Here is an 11,948-nt window from a genome sequence, read left to right as displayed (position 1 = left end):
TTTTTTTGCACAAGGAAACTGAAAGAAGCTGAACCAGAGCAAAATGCGAAAGGAGCAGTAAAAGTTTGTAAACAGAGCTAAAGATCAGAAATATGTAAAATGAGCTCAATTCATTTTCTATGAGGAAAAAGTGTCAGAAAAGGCTAAATATTTCAAAAAGCTAAAGTTCCGCCCACACCAAACATCATAGCACCCTTCTCCTGAAAGAGCTGAACGTTTATATATGATTTGCTGAAATAGAACAAAAAATATGGAACGAGAAAGATGCTGAAAAAATATGGCAGAAGTATAGTAACTTTAAGAAATATAAACAGGATCACAATAGTGTGAATGCTTCGTAATCATTAAAATGCCCACAGATGTGCAGCAGCTGTGTGGTGCAGTGGAGTCAGCTCAAACCAGCTTCTTTTTTCTGAACGTTAAAAAACAGAACCAGCTCACGGCCTTCTGACCCGAGTCACAAATATTCTGCCCGGAAACAACCGACTCACCACGTGGATGTTGGGAGGTCCTCCTGCAGTGAAGGACAGCATGCCTGAGATCACAAACTGACGACAAACCAGTTATTTTACTAACACAGACTCACAGTTTTTAACTGGATCTGTAATTAACAAAATGTACTCTTCATACCACCACGTTGGGGATGGAGATGATGGTGGGGTTCGCACACACCAGACCCAGAACAAGGAGGAAGACTCCAGCGATGGCTTGGGCCGCCTGATGAAGAGGAGACGAGAGTCACAAACGATGAAGCAGAAACCGTGCGCAGCCTCGAGCTAAAAACTAAACTGGACTCTAAATCTGAATTTGTCGTCCAGAGTGGAGACGAGCTGAACTCACTCCCAGAGGTTTGGGCTTTCCTCGGACCACAAACACCTTGAAGTTGTCTCGAAACACACAGTGGAAGTTCTCCGGCATCAGCTGACCCTCACGGATATTCTTCAGGCTTCTAATGGGGATGGTGATGATGATCGATTCGTCACAGCTGAACGTCTTCCTCATCTTTCCTGTGAGAAAAACACGAGATGAGACGACTTGATGGATCCACCTTTGAGGTTTTGAAAAAGAGCAGTTTTACCTTTTTATTGTTTTTGTGTTGGGGGTTCTCGTCTCTGCTCGCCTCAGACGTGAAGTTTGCCGTTTTGTCTGATTAGTTCTATGAGGAAATGACCTCTTTTGGCTTCCCTCCACCCCACCCGGCCCTCACGCCCACCACCGCTCAAACCCACAACAGCAAACACCGTGCACACTGCACTGGACTGACTGCTGTACATTTTTTAATTGATCCAATTTAAAAACAAAACAACAAAGCTGCAGAAAGTCATTCCTGTACATCTGAAGTGCAGTCCCAGAAAATATATTTAAAATAAAAGTGGCCGAGTGAAACGAAGCTGTGGAGACATTTGTGAGGAAGTCAAAGTGCGGTGACCTCATCAGTCTTTAGGGAGGTGGAAATCGTCTAAAGAGCGGCGCTCTGGTTTTAGATGGTGAGAAAACACCCAGCTCCAGCCAAACGGGGTAAGATTTAATAAATCCAGTTATTTAAAGGTCTTTTTTTTTGTGTGTAGCTTGTGCGCATGCTGTGTGTAAAATATTCCAACTGAGCTGTTTTCTTTCCACCGTTTTGCGTTTGATGTTGCACGAGGAGGAACGGAGTAATTTAAACTCCAACAAATAAAACTAAGTTCGAAAGGGGATGCACTGGACTTTTATAGACGAGCGTCTTCGTCCTGGACTTTACAAAAACAGCCACAGTTACAGTCGAGATCATTTTTTACAGTGCACGGTCATTTTTACTTCATATAAAACCTATTCTTCAAAGCTGATCTCAAGCATCTCAACCATAGAGGGCAACAAATAAATTAAATTAAATAACCATGCAACTTCTGCTTTGTTAAATGTTTTGCAGTTATCCTCACAGCTCCAAGAACATTTTAATAAATCTCTCTGTGCGATTGTTGTTGCTTCAAATGTGCAGGAACGTCGGCTTTTGAAGCGTTTGAAGGTTTCTGTCATGCTGAGGCTGCTGGAGGGAAGATATTGTGCAAATTAGCTGAACTGAAACAGTAGTGGGATTCTTCCTTCAGGTTACAGAAGCACCATGGCTTCGGCTGATGTTGACATGGGGATCCACGAGGCAGATGAGCCCCTGAGACCCGGACAAAGAGAACTACCTCCTCCAAGTCAGGTTCGGTACTACCAGGCCACAGAGATGCTGCCACCAGAAAAAGGCCAGCTGCACGAGCTGCTGCAGAAACAGCCGGCTGTGTTAGGGGTAAGAGGGTTCACACGGCGTTCGTCTGTGAGCTTCAGTCACTTTAACGGGTCGAGCAAACACCGGTGGGACACGCCAAGCTGGTTTTAGATCGACCACGAGTCTTAAATGATCCACAGGTTAGCCGAGACAAACTCTTCCCAACTTCCTCATTGTTCGTTTTTGTTTGTTTCCTGTTCAGCTGCAGGCTGGACTCTTGGTCCTCTTCTTTTTGTAGGATAAGAATCAGATCTGGCTTCTTGCACTGGAGTTATTATAACTAAAAGTTTTCATTAAAATCAACCAGGCAATTTTGTACAGTAATTACCTGTACTGTATGTATATTTGTCTGTCTACGTGTTAGCAAAATATCTCATGAGCCAGCAGGTAGATATGATTAGACTCTCGCAGAGGAAGGTAACTTAATTGATCATGTGATAGAAAGTTGGTTCAAGATGGCCGTAACAGCTTCAGCAAACACCAAAGTGGCTCCATCTCTGCCAGCTTCACTGATAATGAGCATACATTTGACTACAGAGGCTTCAATATGATACTGGAATTACATGAACGACTCTAAATTGGTTTTAAATCACATTTATCTGATAGATTCCAGTTTGTAAATGTAAATAATGAAACTTCTTCATACACCAACGTTAGTCATGGAGTTCCTCAAGGTTCAGTGTTTGGACCAGTACTCTTTACCTTGGACATGCTTCTATTAAGTAAAGTTATTAAACAGTATGGGATAAATTTTCATTGTTATGCTGATGATACTCAGTTATATTTGTCCATGAAACCCAATGAATCCAATCAGCTACTTAGACTACAAGCATGTCTTAAAAGGCATAAAAACCTGGATGACCTTTCATTTTCTGCTTTTAAACTCAGACAAGACTGAGGTTGAACAAGACAGAACTGTTATGACTTGGCGATATATATAAATAAATTGAACGGAAAAAATTGAATTGAATAAATTGGACGTGGCGGTAGCTGAAAGTTGTCTCAACTGATTACTTGGGGTGGCGGGCGACGTGCATTTCTCAAGGTTGACTCGTTTCATTCAAACCATTTATTCAATTCAGTTTATTTATATAGCGCCAAATCACAACAAAGTTGTCTCAGGGCACTTTACAGGAACATTCACATACATAGAAAAGCCAAATATTAAAGTTGTCTATCTAAGGAAAGTGCACTGGGTCAGGTTAGATTTTAGAACATAAGCCGTTTGTAATCAGGCTTTTGTTTTTACTGCGAGTGGGATTTTATTGTGCCAACCCTTATGCCTTCACAAACTAGTTCATGTAAGATGTCCCAGAGAGATTAGAAATAAGACCAGTAAAATACGCACAAAGCTCTTCTGTAAAGCAGCAACAGGAAGTGCAATGTTTAGGTGTTGCGTCGCCTTCATGAAGTGTAAAAGTTTAAGTTTCACTCGCCTTTAAATACTGCCATGATGTTTCACTCTAAGGCTTCTGCTAAAAACGATTTGGGTGTTGATTTTTATTGCAAACGTGGATTTTTAAAAAATTTTATTCATGTTTTTTGCATGCATGCATGCATTTCTTTATACTTTAAACGGTAAAAATGAACACGAACAAAATATTTCTACATATTAAACTTTTTGGTTCCAGTGTAAGAAGAAGGTTGTGTATGTAAAATTTCAACTAGAACATCTTGGTTTTTACAACTTTACTTGGAACTAAATCCCTGCAATGACCTAAGCTAATAAAACATTAGTAACTGAGCAGGTTTTCTGGATAAAAATATGCTTTTGTCTTCCAAATCAATTTGGAGATTTGATATTCAACAGAATTGTCTGTCTGTGCTTTTAATGGCAAATGTTTAAAATGGTGCTGCGACATGACAATGGTGTACTTAAAGTAGCATTTTTAGGGCTTTTGATTTGGAGAAACAATGAATCAGATACGTCTACATAAACTAAAAAAAGTAAATTTGTCACAACGAGCTCTTCAATGGTTCTGTTCATGTCTAAAGAAAGAAGTTTGTGTCAAAGTTAAACTGGTGAAAGCAGCTTTTTCATACTGTAAAACCGGTGTTCCCCAAGGCTCCATGTTAGGACCTTTTTTGTTGCTTGTTTAAGAATGAACTAAGGGGGTTGGTGCAGTGTTTAGAGAAGGCAAACCTTTAATCGAAAGGTCGCCACTTGGACTAACCCCCAACCCCCCCAACTGCTCCCCCAAGCACCCCTAGATGGCAGCCGTCTGTCTGCTCCACACATGTGGGCTGTGGTAGCTCAGTGGTCCGTGTGCGCATCAAGAAGGCCATAGCAAGCTCAGAAGAAGTAAGCAGCTGAAAGGAAATAAAAGTATAGCAATGAACTACACTGTCAGGATGTTTCTCCCACAAGGAAACTGTCCAGGTGACATGATTTAACCCTTTCTGTGATTTGTTTACCTGGATGATTGAGTTTTCAAACTTTTTTCTGAACCATTTTGATCAGGTGTCCTCAGGCTGTTTCTGTGAGTAGCAAATTGACCATTTGGCCTAAAACATTTGATTGTTGTACATGATGATTGATTATTTTGTACGGATGGTCCTCTTTTTGCATGTGTAAAGCTTCATCCATGGGCTGGCTTCAAACACATCAAGGAGGTGCTATTTATAAGACAGATCTGGGTTGGCAGGCCTCAGACTGATGAAGTCTTTCAGATGAAACTTTTCTCCCAAAAAGAAACTTGTCCAGATGACGATTTAAACCTTTTTGTGATTTAGGGCCAAATGCTTGCAGATGATGTCATCTTGAACAAGACTCCACAAACAGAGCAGGTTCAGTTTAAGAATCTATTATTTATTCTTTTTTGTATCTGAAATAAACCTAAACTATCTCAAGTTTTGTTACTGTCACCCAAAGTGCTTGATGATTTTACTGTCATTATCTCTCTAATGGACTTTTAATTTTAAGACAATTAGTGTTACTTGGTGAAACGACCGCCCTCCATAACTGTTAAAAAAATTGCATTTATTACCGGTAATCATTTTTGTCTGCCATAAACTAGTCAATCTGTTGAAGCTATCTCAACCTTAAATAAAAATATCAAATTTAAATGACGTTTTACACACATTTATTTGCAGACATGCAGACAGGTTCCTGTTTTTAGTTTTCTACATTCACCTTATAATTTTTGCCATCTTATTTTAATTTGTAAAAAAAAAAAAAAAAAATCCGTATGCCTCTTTTATGATTGTCTATTGTTGTCATCATTCTTTGGTGAAATCAGGTCTTTCTTGTAAATGAGTCCTCGATGCTCAGTGGAATTAACCCGTCTAAATAAAGGTTGAATGAAAATTTGTTTTATCTCTTTAGGGACCGTTAGTTTTACAAACTTCCACAATTCAGTTTTATAACAATAACAACATAAAAAGTGGATGTATGGAGGAAAAGAAATGTAACTAATGGAATTATGTTAGGATGCAATAAATCCTGGATGCAATAATGCATTAATAATGGGTTGATTTATCCCTGCAGGCACGCTAGAGGTTAGAAAAGTGACAGAGTATATGGAAGCATTTAGAAAATTCTAAGTCAGGTTCAGTATTACCAAATATATATATATATATATATATATATATATATATATATATATATATATATATATATATATATATATACTAAACACATAAAAACACAAATAAAAATATATGAGGCTTATTTTTCCTCTTCAAGACCTTCTGAGGGTTCAGCAAGAAGAAAGCTGACGTGGATGAGTTTAAGTTCACTGAAAGGAGTACGTCTAAAACTAATCTGTACTTTAGTCTCGTTAGATTTAGTTTACCTGTGAAGTCTGCTCAGGTATATCTGCGCACTGTGATTCCGTCACTCTTTTCTTTTTGTGAAACCATTTGAAGGCCAAGTAGCCCAGTTAAAACCTGAACCGTCGTCGAACCAACGCGCTCTGAAAGGTTTCAGTCAAAAACCAACACAGTGGAAAATTACAAGATTCTAATTTTTGCTAGGTTTATACTTATATACTGTCACGAGCCTTTTTCTCCTGGGTTGTTTTTCTGTTCCTGGTTGTTGATTTCCTCGTTGTTCACATGTTTTAATTAAAAAAGGAGCCAACTTGTTGTCTTCAGGAAGTTCTTTATATATACATGAATACATTGAACTTCTTGCCCTACCACCGCAAGGAGAAATTATTTTATTAAAACATTTCTACTATTTCAAGTTAGTAAATGTATAGGCATTTTCATAGTGAGCTCCTTTTCTAGACGATGGTTTGGTATTGTTGAAAAATTGTGTGATGAATACGACACATGAAAGTTGCTTTTTTCTCCTCCTTGTCTCTTTGGATTCTTCTAGTGCTGTTCTTATGTAATTATTAACTAAAACCTCAAACTTATCTCACCATTAAAATCAAAAATAAATACTTAAAATGGTTAAAAAAAAAGTTTCAAATCTTTTCAAGACAAACAGCGACACCTTATTCTGTTTACATTTCACCATCAAACATTTATCGACGTGTTGTCTTGAGGAAGAATGAACTCAAACTTTTATCTTTTTTACTTTTATCTTGCTTCTTGTTACTTATGACTTTTATCTAGCATTTTGGGGGCAGCACAGTGGTGCAACTGGTAGAGCTGCTGCCTCTCAGCGAGCAGGTCCCTGGTTCAAACCCCGGTCCAGGGGCCTTTCTGGGTGGAGTTTGCATGTTCTCTCCGTGCATGCGTGGGTTTTCTCCGGGTGCTCCTGTTTCCTCCCACAGTCCAAAAACATGCATGTTAGGCTGATTGGTAACTCTAAATTGTCCCTAGGTGTGAGTGAGAGAGTGAATGGTTGTTTGTCTCGTTTGTCTCTGTGTGGCCCTGTGATGGACTTGCGACCCGTCCAGGGTGTACCCCGCCCCTCGCACAGTGATTGCTGGACATGGGCACCAGTGACCCCCGTGACCCGAAATGGAATAAGCGGGAAAAGAAAATGGATGGATGGATGGATCTAGCATTTTGATACTTTTCTGTTTTAGCTAGCCTTTTAGTTTCTAACTAACCCAATAGCTTTATGTGATTTATCTCTTTTTAATTTCTAGCTAGCATTTTGATACTTATAACTTTTAGCTAGCCTTTTGCTGTTTTTAGCTCTTAACTGCTTAAGCTTTTAGCTAGCTTTTTTTCCTCCTTTTGGCTTGCTTCTTGTTACTTTTGGCTTTTATTTAGCCATCAAACCCAGCCGCAGGCCAAATGGTCCCCCAAGACAATAATTTAAATGTAAAACATTGAATTTCTTCTGATTTTTTCCTTTTAAAAAACTGATAAATACATCATTTAGTGTAGACTTCTCTTGCCAGCTGGCTAACTTTGAAGCCAGAAAGACAGTTGGATCATTCTGTCATTATTGATTCTGATGTGGGAAGAGCGATGTGAACAGAGACAGATCAAACACTTGTTCATGAACCTGCAACCAAGAAAACATATCGGGTATCTGACTCGAGCTGAGAGTGGCCCGTGGCTCGGACAAAGTTTAAAAATGTTGGTTCCTTTTGGCAACCGAGTTCGACACCCCTAATCTAGCGTCTTCCTTCTTTTATGTTTCAGCTAGCCTTTTAGTTTCTAGCTAGCCCTAAACCTTTATTCTATATTTGACTTTTATCAAACCTTTTGTTTTAGTTCCTTTTATTTTCTTGACAACCTTTTGATACTTTTTTTTTTTAATTATTTATTATTACTTTTAGATAGTTTTTTTGTCTCTTTTACCTCTTAAGCTATTAGTCTTTGTTCCTTTAGTTAGTTTTTGCTCATTTTTAACTTTAAGCTATTTTGCTTCTTTTAGCTTTAACAACTCAAAGCACCTTCAGAAAATTCAGAACTCGTCATTCATGCTGTAATTTCACACAAAATACATATTTTCTTGTTTATTTTCTGCTTCAGTCTCGTCTAATTTAATGTGAGATGTTCTTTAATGTTTGGGCCAAATGTTTGAAGGTCGGGAGGACAGATGTTTGTCCTCTTGCCAGTCTCTGCAGGTGGTGAGTGGACTCCTCAGTGTCGGAGTGGGCCTTCTGTTCGCCGTGACGCAGAACATGCAGGAGTCCCTCTTCACCATGTTCAGAGTTTCACATCTTACCGGAGGACTCGTAAGTTTCCCCTCAAACCGGAGTCCATAGAACAAAAGTCCACATGCCACAAAAGTCTGTCTAATCTGCTTCTTTCATTGAAACTCCTGCAGTTCATCATCGCTGGACTTCTTTCCAACTTGTTGTTCAAATATCCGGTGTTGCTGACGGTGAGCTGGACTAAATATTAGCTGGCTTATGTAAAGATAATCACGGGACAAATAACCAGACGCTTTGTGTCTCAGGTGTCTTTCGCCGTTAACTGTGGCTGCATCGTTGTGTCTGTCATCGGAGCGGCTCTGATAGGTGTTGACCTGGCTCACTGGACCCAACAAAACAAGGAGCCTTTAAAAGTAAGCCGTTTTGATTTAAAGATTTAAAGCAGGTGCTCGCGCGCCATCGGTACCACTTCACACCAAGGCTCCCCTTATAGATCAGTCAGAGTCAGATTTATATAGCACCAAGTCACAACAGAAGTCATCTCAGGCCACTGAACAAAAACATTCATAAACATAAAAACCAAGTTAATAACATTAATTATCTGAGGAGCAGACAGCTTTGAGTTTAACTTCATCGCAGACATCTTGAGCGAGCATGAAGGCGACAGTGGGAAGGAAAAACTCCCTCATGAGGAAGAAACTTTTAGCAGAACCAGGTTCAGGACAAGTGGCTAGATACTTTATTCATTCCTCTATAAACACTTTATAAATCATTAATAATTGTTTATTATGCATTAATTAAGGGTGACAGAGACAAAACTGACCAGTTTTTTGCCAAATCTGTTCACCTATATATTTCATCTAGAGTTGTTATATTAAATATTTCAGACTACGTTACTACCTTGTAAACAAAATAAGCATTTAAAAAACCTAATTTTTTAGAATATGCAATAGTCCCTCGTTACTTTGCGGTTCGTTTTTCGCAGACTCATTCCATCGTGGTTTTTCAAAGTAAGATTGGACATGACACACAATTGGCTGATTGATGGATGAGCCACACGATCGGCATGGATTTTTTATTTAAAATAAATTATTTTAAAATGATTTAGCACCTGTGTGCAGCCCACAGCTGTGGGAGAAGCTCCCTCCTGCAGCTGATCAGCTGATCTCCTGCAGAGCGGAGAAGTGGGCGTGGCCAAGAGCACTAGCAGATGGCAGAGAGCAAAAATCATGACATTCTGTGCTCTTTGAGAGCGTTTAGAGTTTAGAAACATTGTTTAAAATATTGCAAGTGTGGGAAGGGTTTAAATAAACTACTACTCACTACTGGTATTACTATTCCTATTCGCGGTTTTTCACTTGTTGCGGGGATTCAGGGTATGGATCTCCCGCTATAAACGAGGGACTATTATAATACAGTATTAGTTGTAGATACTTACAATGCAGTGATAAAGTACAATTTTATATGCTAAGAAATAGGTTTACAAATGCTTATTGTGCTTACAAGGTAGTAACTTAGTCTGAACTCTAGACGAAATATATAGGTGAACAGATTTGGCTCACTATTCCCAAGAAACTGGTCAGTTTTGTCTCTGTCACCCTCAATTAATGCATAATAAGCAGTTATTAATGATTTATAAAGTGTTTATAGAGGAATTAATAACGTATCCATAAACTATTTATTATCCATCTTTGTGGGGAGCCTTATTGTAAAGTGGTATCTCTAAAAAACTCAGATGATGTAAAAATGTACTTTTGTTGTGTTTTTTCCCCAACAGTTGGAGGTGTTGCAGCTCTGCGTGTTGGTGCTCGAGGTCGTGCTCTCCGCCGTCCTCTGCTTCTGGTTCTTCAAAGAGAAACCGGCTAAAACTCCATGAGCAAACTGCGGCGAGCAGTTTGTAGGGTGGGGGGCTTTTGCATATAAAACACCAGAGAACTGTGAGATCTGGAGAAATAGAGTGAACATAGCGTTTGCTTTCACGTGTGGCTTTCTGCCTTTCTGCTACCTGCATTAGAGCACAACCCCCCCCCCCCAGCTGTACAGCCCGGGCTGCTGTGGTCTGCTTCACATGGACTGCTAAACGCACGAGCTGCGGTAACCATATGTCAGTTCCTTTCAGTAAAACCACATTTCATGCTCCCCAAACGCCACGTCTCTTTGTGCAATATGGCAACATCGGGTCTCTTTTTACAAATGGTTGTGTCAGTGTGTGTGTGTGTGTGTGTGTGTGGTTTTACATTCACACTTTATCAGTAGAAATATCTGCAGCTTTTACGCTTTGTGTGAGTTTCTCAAACGAAGAGGCTGAAACCCTCGGACGAGTTTAAATCTTTTTATTTATCTGTACAAACGAATTCGGGACAGGTGTCAGAGAGGCACATCGTTTGTTTCTCTGTGAAATACATCTACAATATAAAACAAATGTACAGACCTCTGACGTACCATCACGACCGTAAATATATCCTGCGCCAGCTTTTATTACACATTACTATCACGACGTGCGTTCTGACGGGCCAATAAAGTCTCGGTGCCCAAAATCTTGACTCGTCTTTGTTTCAACCTCGGCAGGAACTTCACAGCTGCAAGAAAATAAACAGAAACATTTTTTTTTAGACAAAGATGCTTTAAAATAAATACTTCTGCACACTTTACAAGAAAAGCAGCGAGTGGCTGTAAGCGTGCCAAATAAAGAAACAAACTTTTTATGAAGTACAAAACGTTTCACACCAAATTATTTAACATCAAATCGTCGGAGACAAAAAGAGAAGTTTAAATTCTAGATGTTTGAGAGCTGAAATGTGCAAACAGTTCCAATAAAAGTTTAATTTTTTTAAATACAGAAACAACTGATAACCCATTTAAAACATGGTTTTATGTTTACATTTCTGAAAATACACATTTTAAGCTAATTATTGTTTAACAATCCACAAATTATTGGTATATAAAAATATTTTCTTATTGTAATATACAAAAAAACACATTAAATGATTTATGATCTGTGACAAACTTTATTTAAATTTGTTTTTACCGTTAATGCCTTCAATGCTTTAAACAGAGCATATTCATATATATACATAAAGGGGCAGATTTTATAAGATTTATTCTTCTTCTGCTGACTTTCATTTTTAATCTGTTGTATCTTTTTTTTTTTTTTTTTTATATTGTTATGGAATTGTTTTGTACTTTTTTAAAAATGAATAAACTTTATACCATACTATATATAAATATATGAATATGCTCTTTTCACCTGATTTAGTTAAATGTTTCCACAACAGGCAGATTAAAACAAACGTTTCATGCTCGTAACCCAGTGTGCACGTCCAAACAACGAAGAAACCAGGAGGAAGACGAGACAAGACACCCGCGGCACCATGCAGAACCCCCACCCCCCCACCATCACGCTTTTTGTTTTTTCTCAGGTTAGTGAGTGTGAAGAACAAAGATGTCCTCTGCTGTGGCCGCGGCAACTGCACTCGGAGCTCGACCACCGCGGAGAGGCCGACTGTTAAACGAGCCGCTCGGGTTCAAAATGAAAACAGCAACGATATAAATAAATAAATAAATAAAGTGGTGAGAGGACCTGAGTCCGTCTGAAATGATCCGAGCTGATTTTTAGAACTTCACACAATTATTCTGTGTTAAACGAATGAACGAAAGAAGCTCCTCAAACAGACGATGACCTCTAG

At 38.9% G+C, this 11,948-nt stretch overlaps 3 protein-coding genes across 3 annotated transcripts in view; 1 reads left to right on the top strand and 2 right to left on the bottom strand.

The window, feature by feature from the left end:
• The window catches only part of LOC119410294, a 2,686-nt gene extending 1,525 nt beyond the window's left edge, over positions 1-1,161 (bottom strand). Inside the window, exons 1-4 of the mRNA XM_037677208.1 lie at positions 1,079-1,161; positions 841-1,007; positions 631-717; positions 492-548 (exon numbers count right to left, since the gene is read on the bottom strand). Of these exons, the coding sequence (XP_037533136.1) occupies positions 492-548; positions 631-717; positions 841-1,002 (306 nt within the window). The 5' untranslated portion in view covers positions 1,003-1,007; positions 1,079-1,161. The remainder of the gene's footprint in view (positions 1-491; positions 549-630; positions 718-840; positions 1,008-1,078) is intronic.
• Positions 1,162-8,181: 7,020 nt separating this feature from the next.
• Positions 8,182-10,138, top strand: si:ch211-269k10.4 (uncharacterized protein LOC100150242 homolog). Its single transcript, XM_037677206.1, has 4 exons — positions 8,182-8,343; positions 8,436-8,492; positions 8,568-8,675; positions 10,040-10,138. Exons 1-4 carry the CDS (start codon positions 8,182-8,184, stop codon positions 10,136-10,138), a joined length of 426 nt encoding a protein of 141 aa, XP_037533134.1.
• A 442-nt stretch (positions 10,139-10,580) lies between these two features.
• zgc:158766 (uncharacterized protein LOC100009641 homolog) overlaps positions 10,581-11,948 on the bottom strand; it is a 34,129-nt gene continuing 32,761 nt past the window's right edge. The window contains exon 23 of the mRNA XM_037676994.1: positions 10,581-10,841. Within this exon, the coding sequence (XP_037532922.1) occupies positions 10,836-10,841 (6 nt within the window). The 3' untranslated portion in view covers positions 10,581-10,835. The remainder of the gene's footprint in view (positions 10,842-11,948) is intronic.

This window comes from Nematolebias whitei, chromosome 5 (genome assembly GCF_014905685.2).
Source record: "Nematolebias whitei isolate Nwh7 chromosome 5, NemWhi1, whole genome shotgun sequence".
NCBI classification, from domain to species: Eukaryota; Metazoa; Chordata; class Actinopteri; order Cyprinodontiformes; family Rivulidae; genus Nematolebias; species Nematolebias whitei.
Note: the sequence above shows the minus strand (reverse complement) of the source record. Positions and strands in the feature narration are given on the sequence as shown.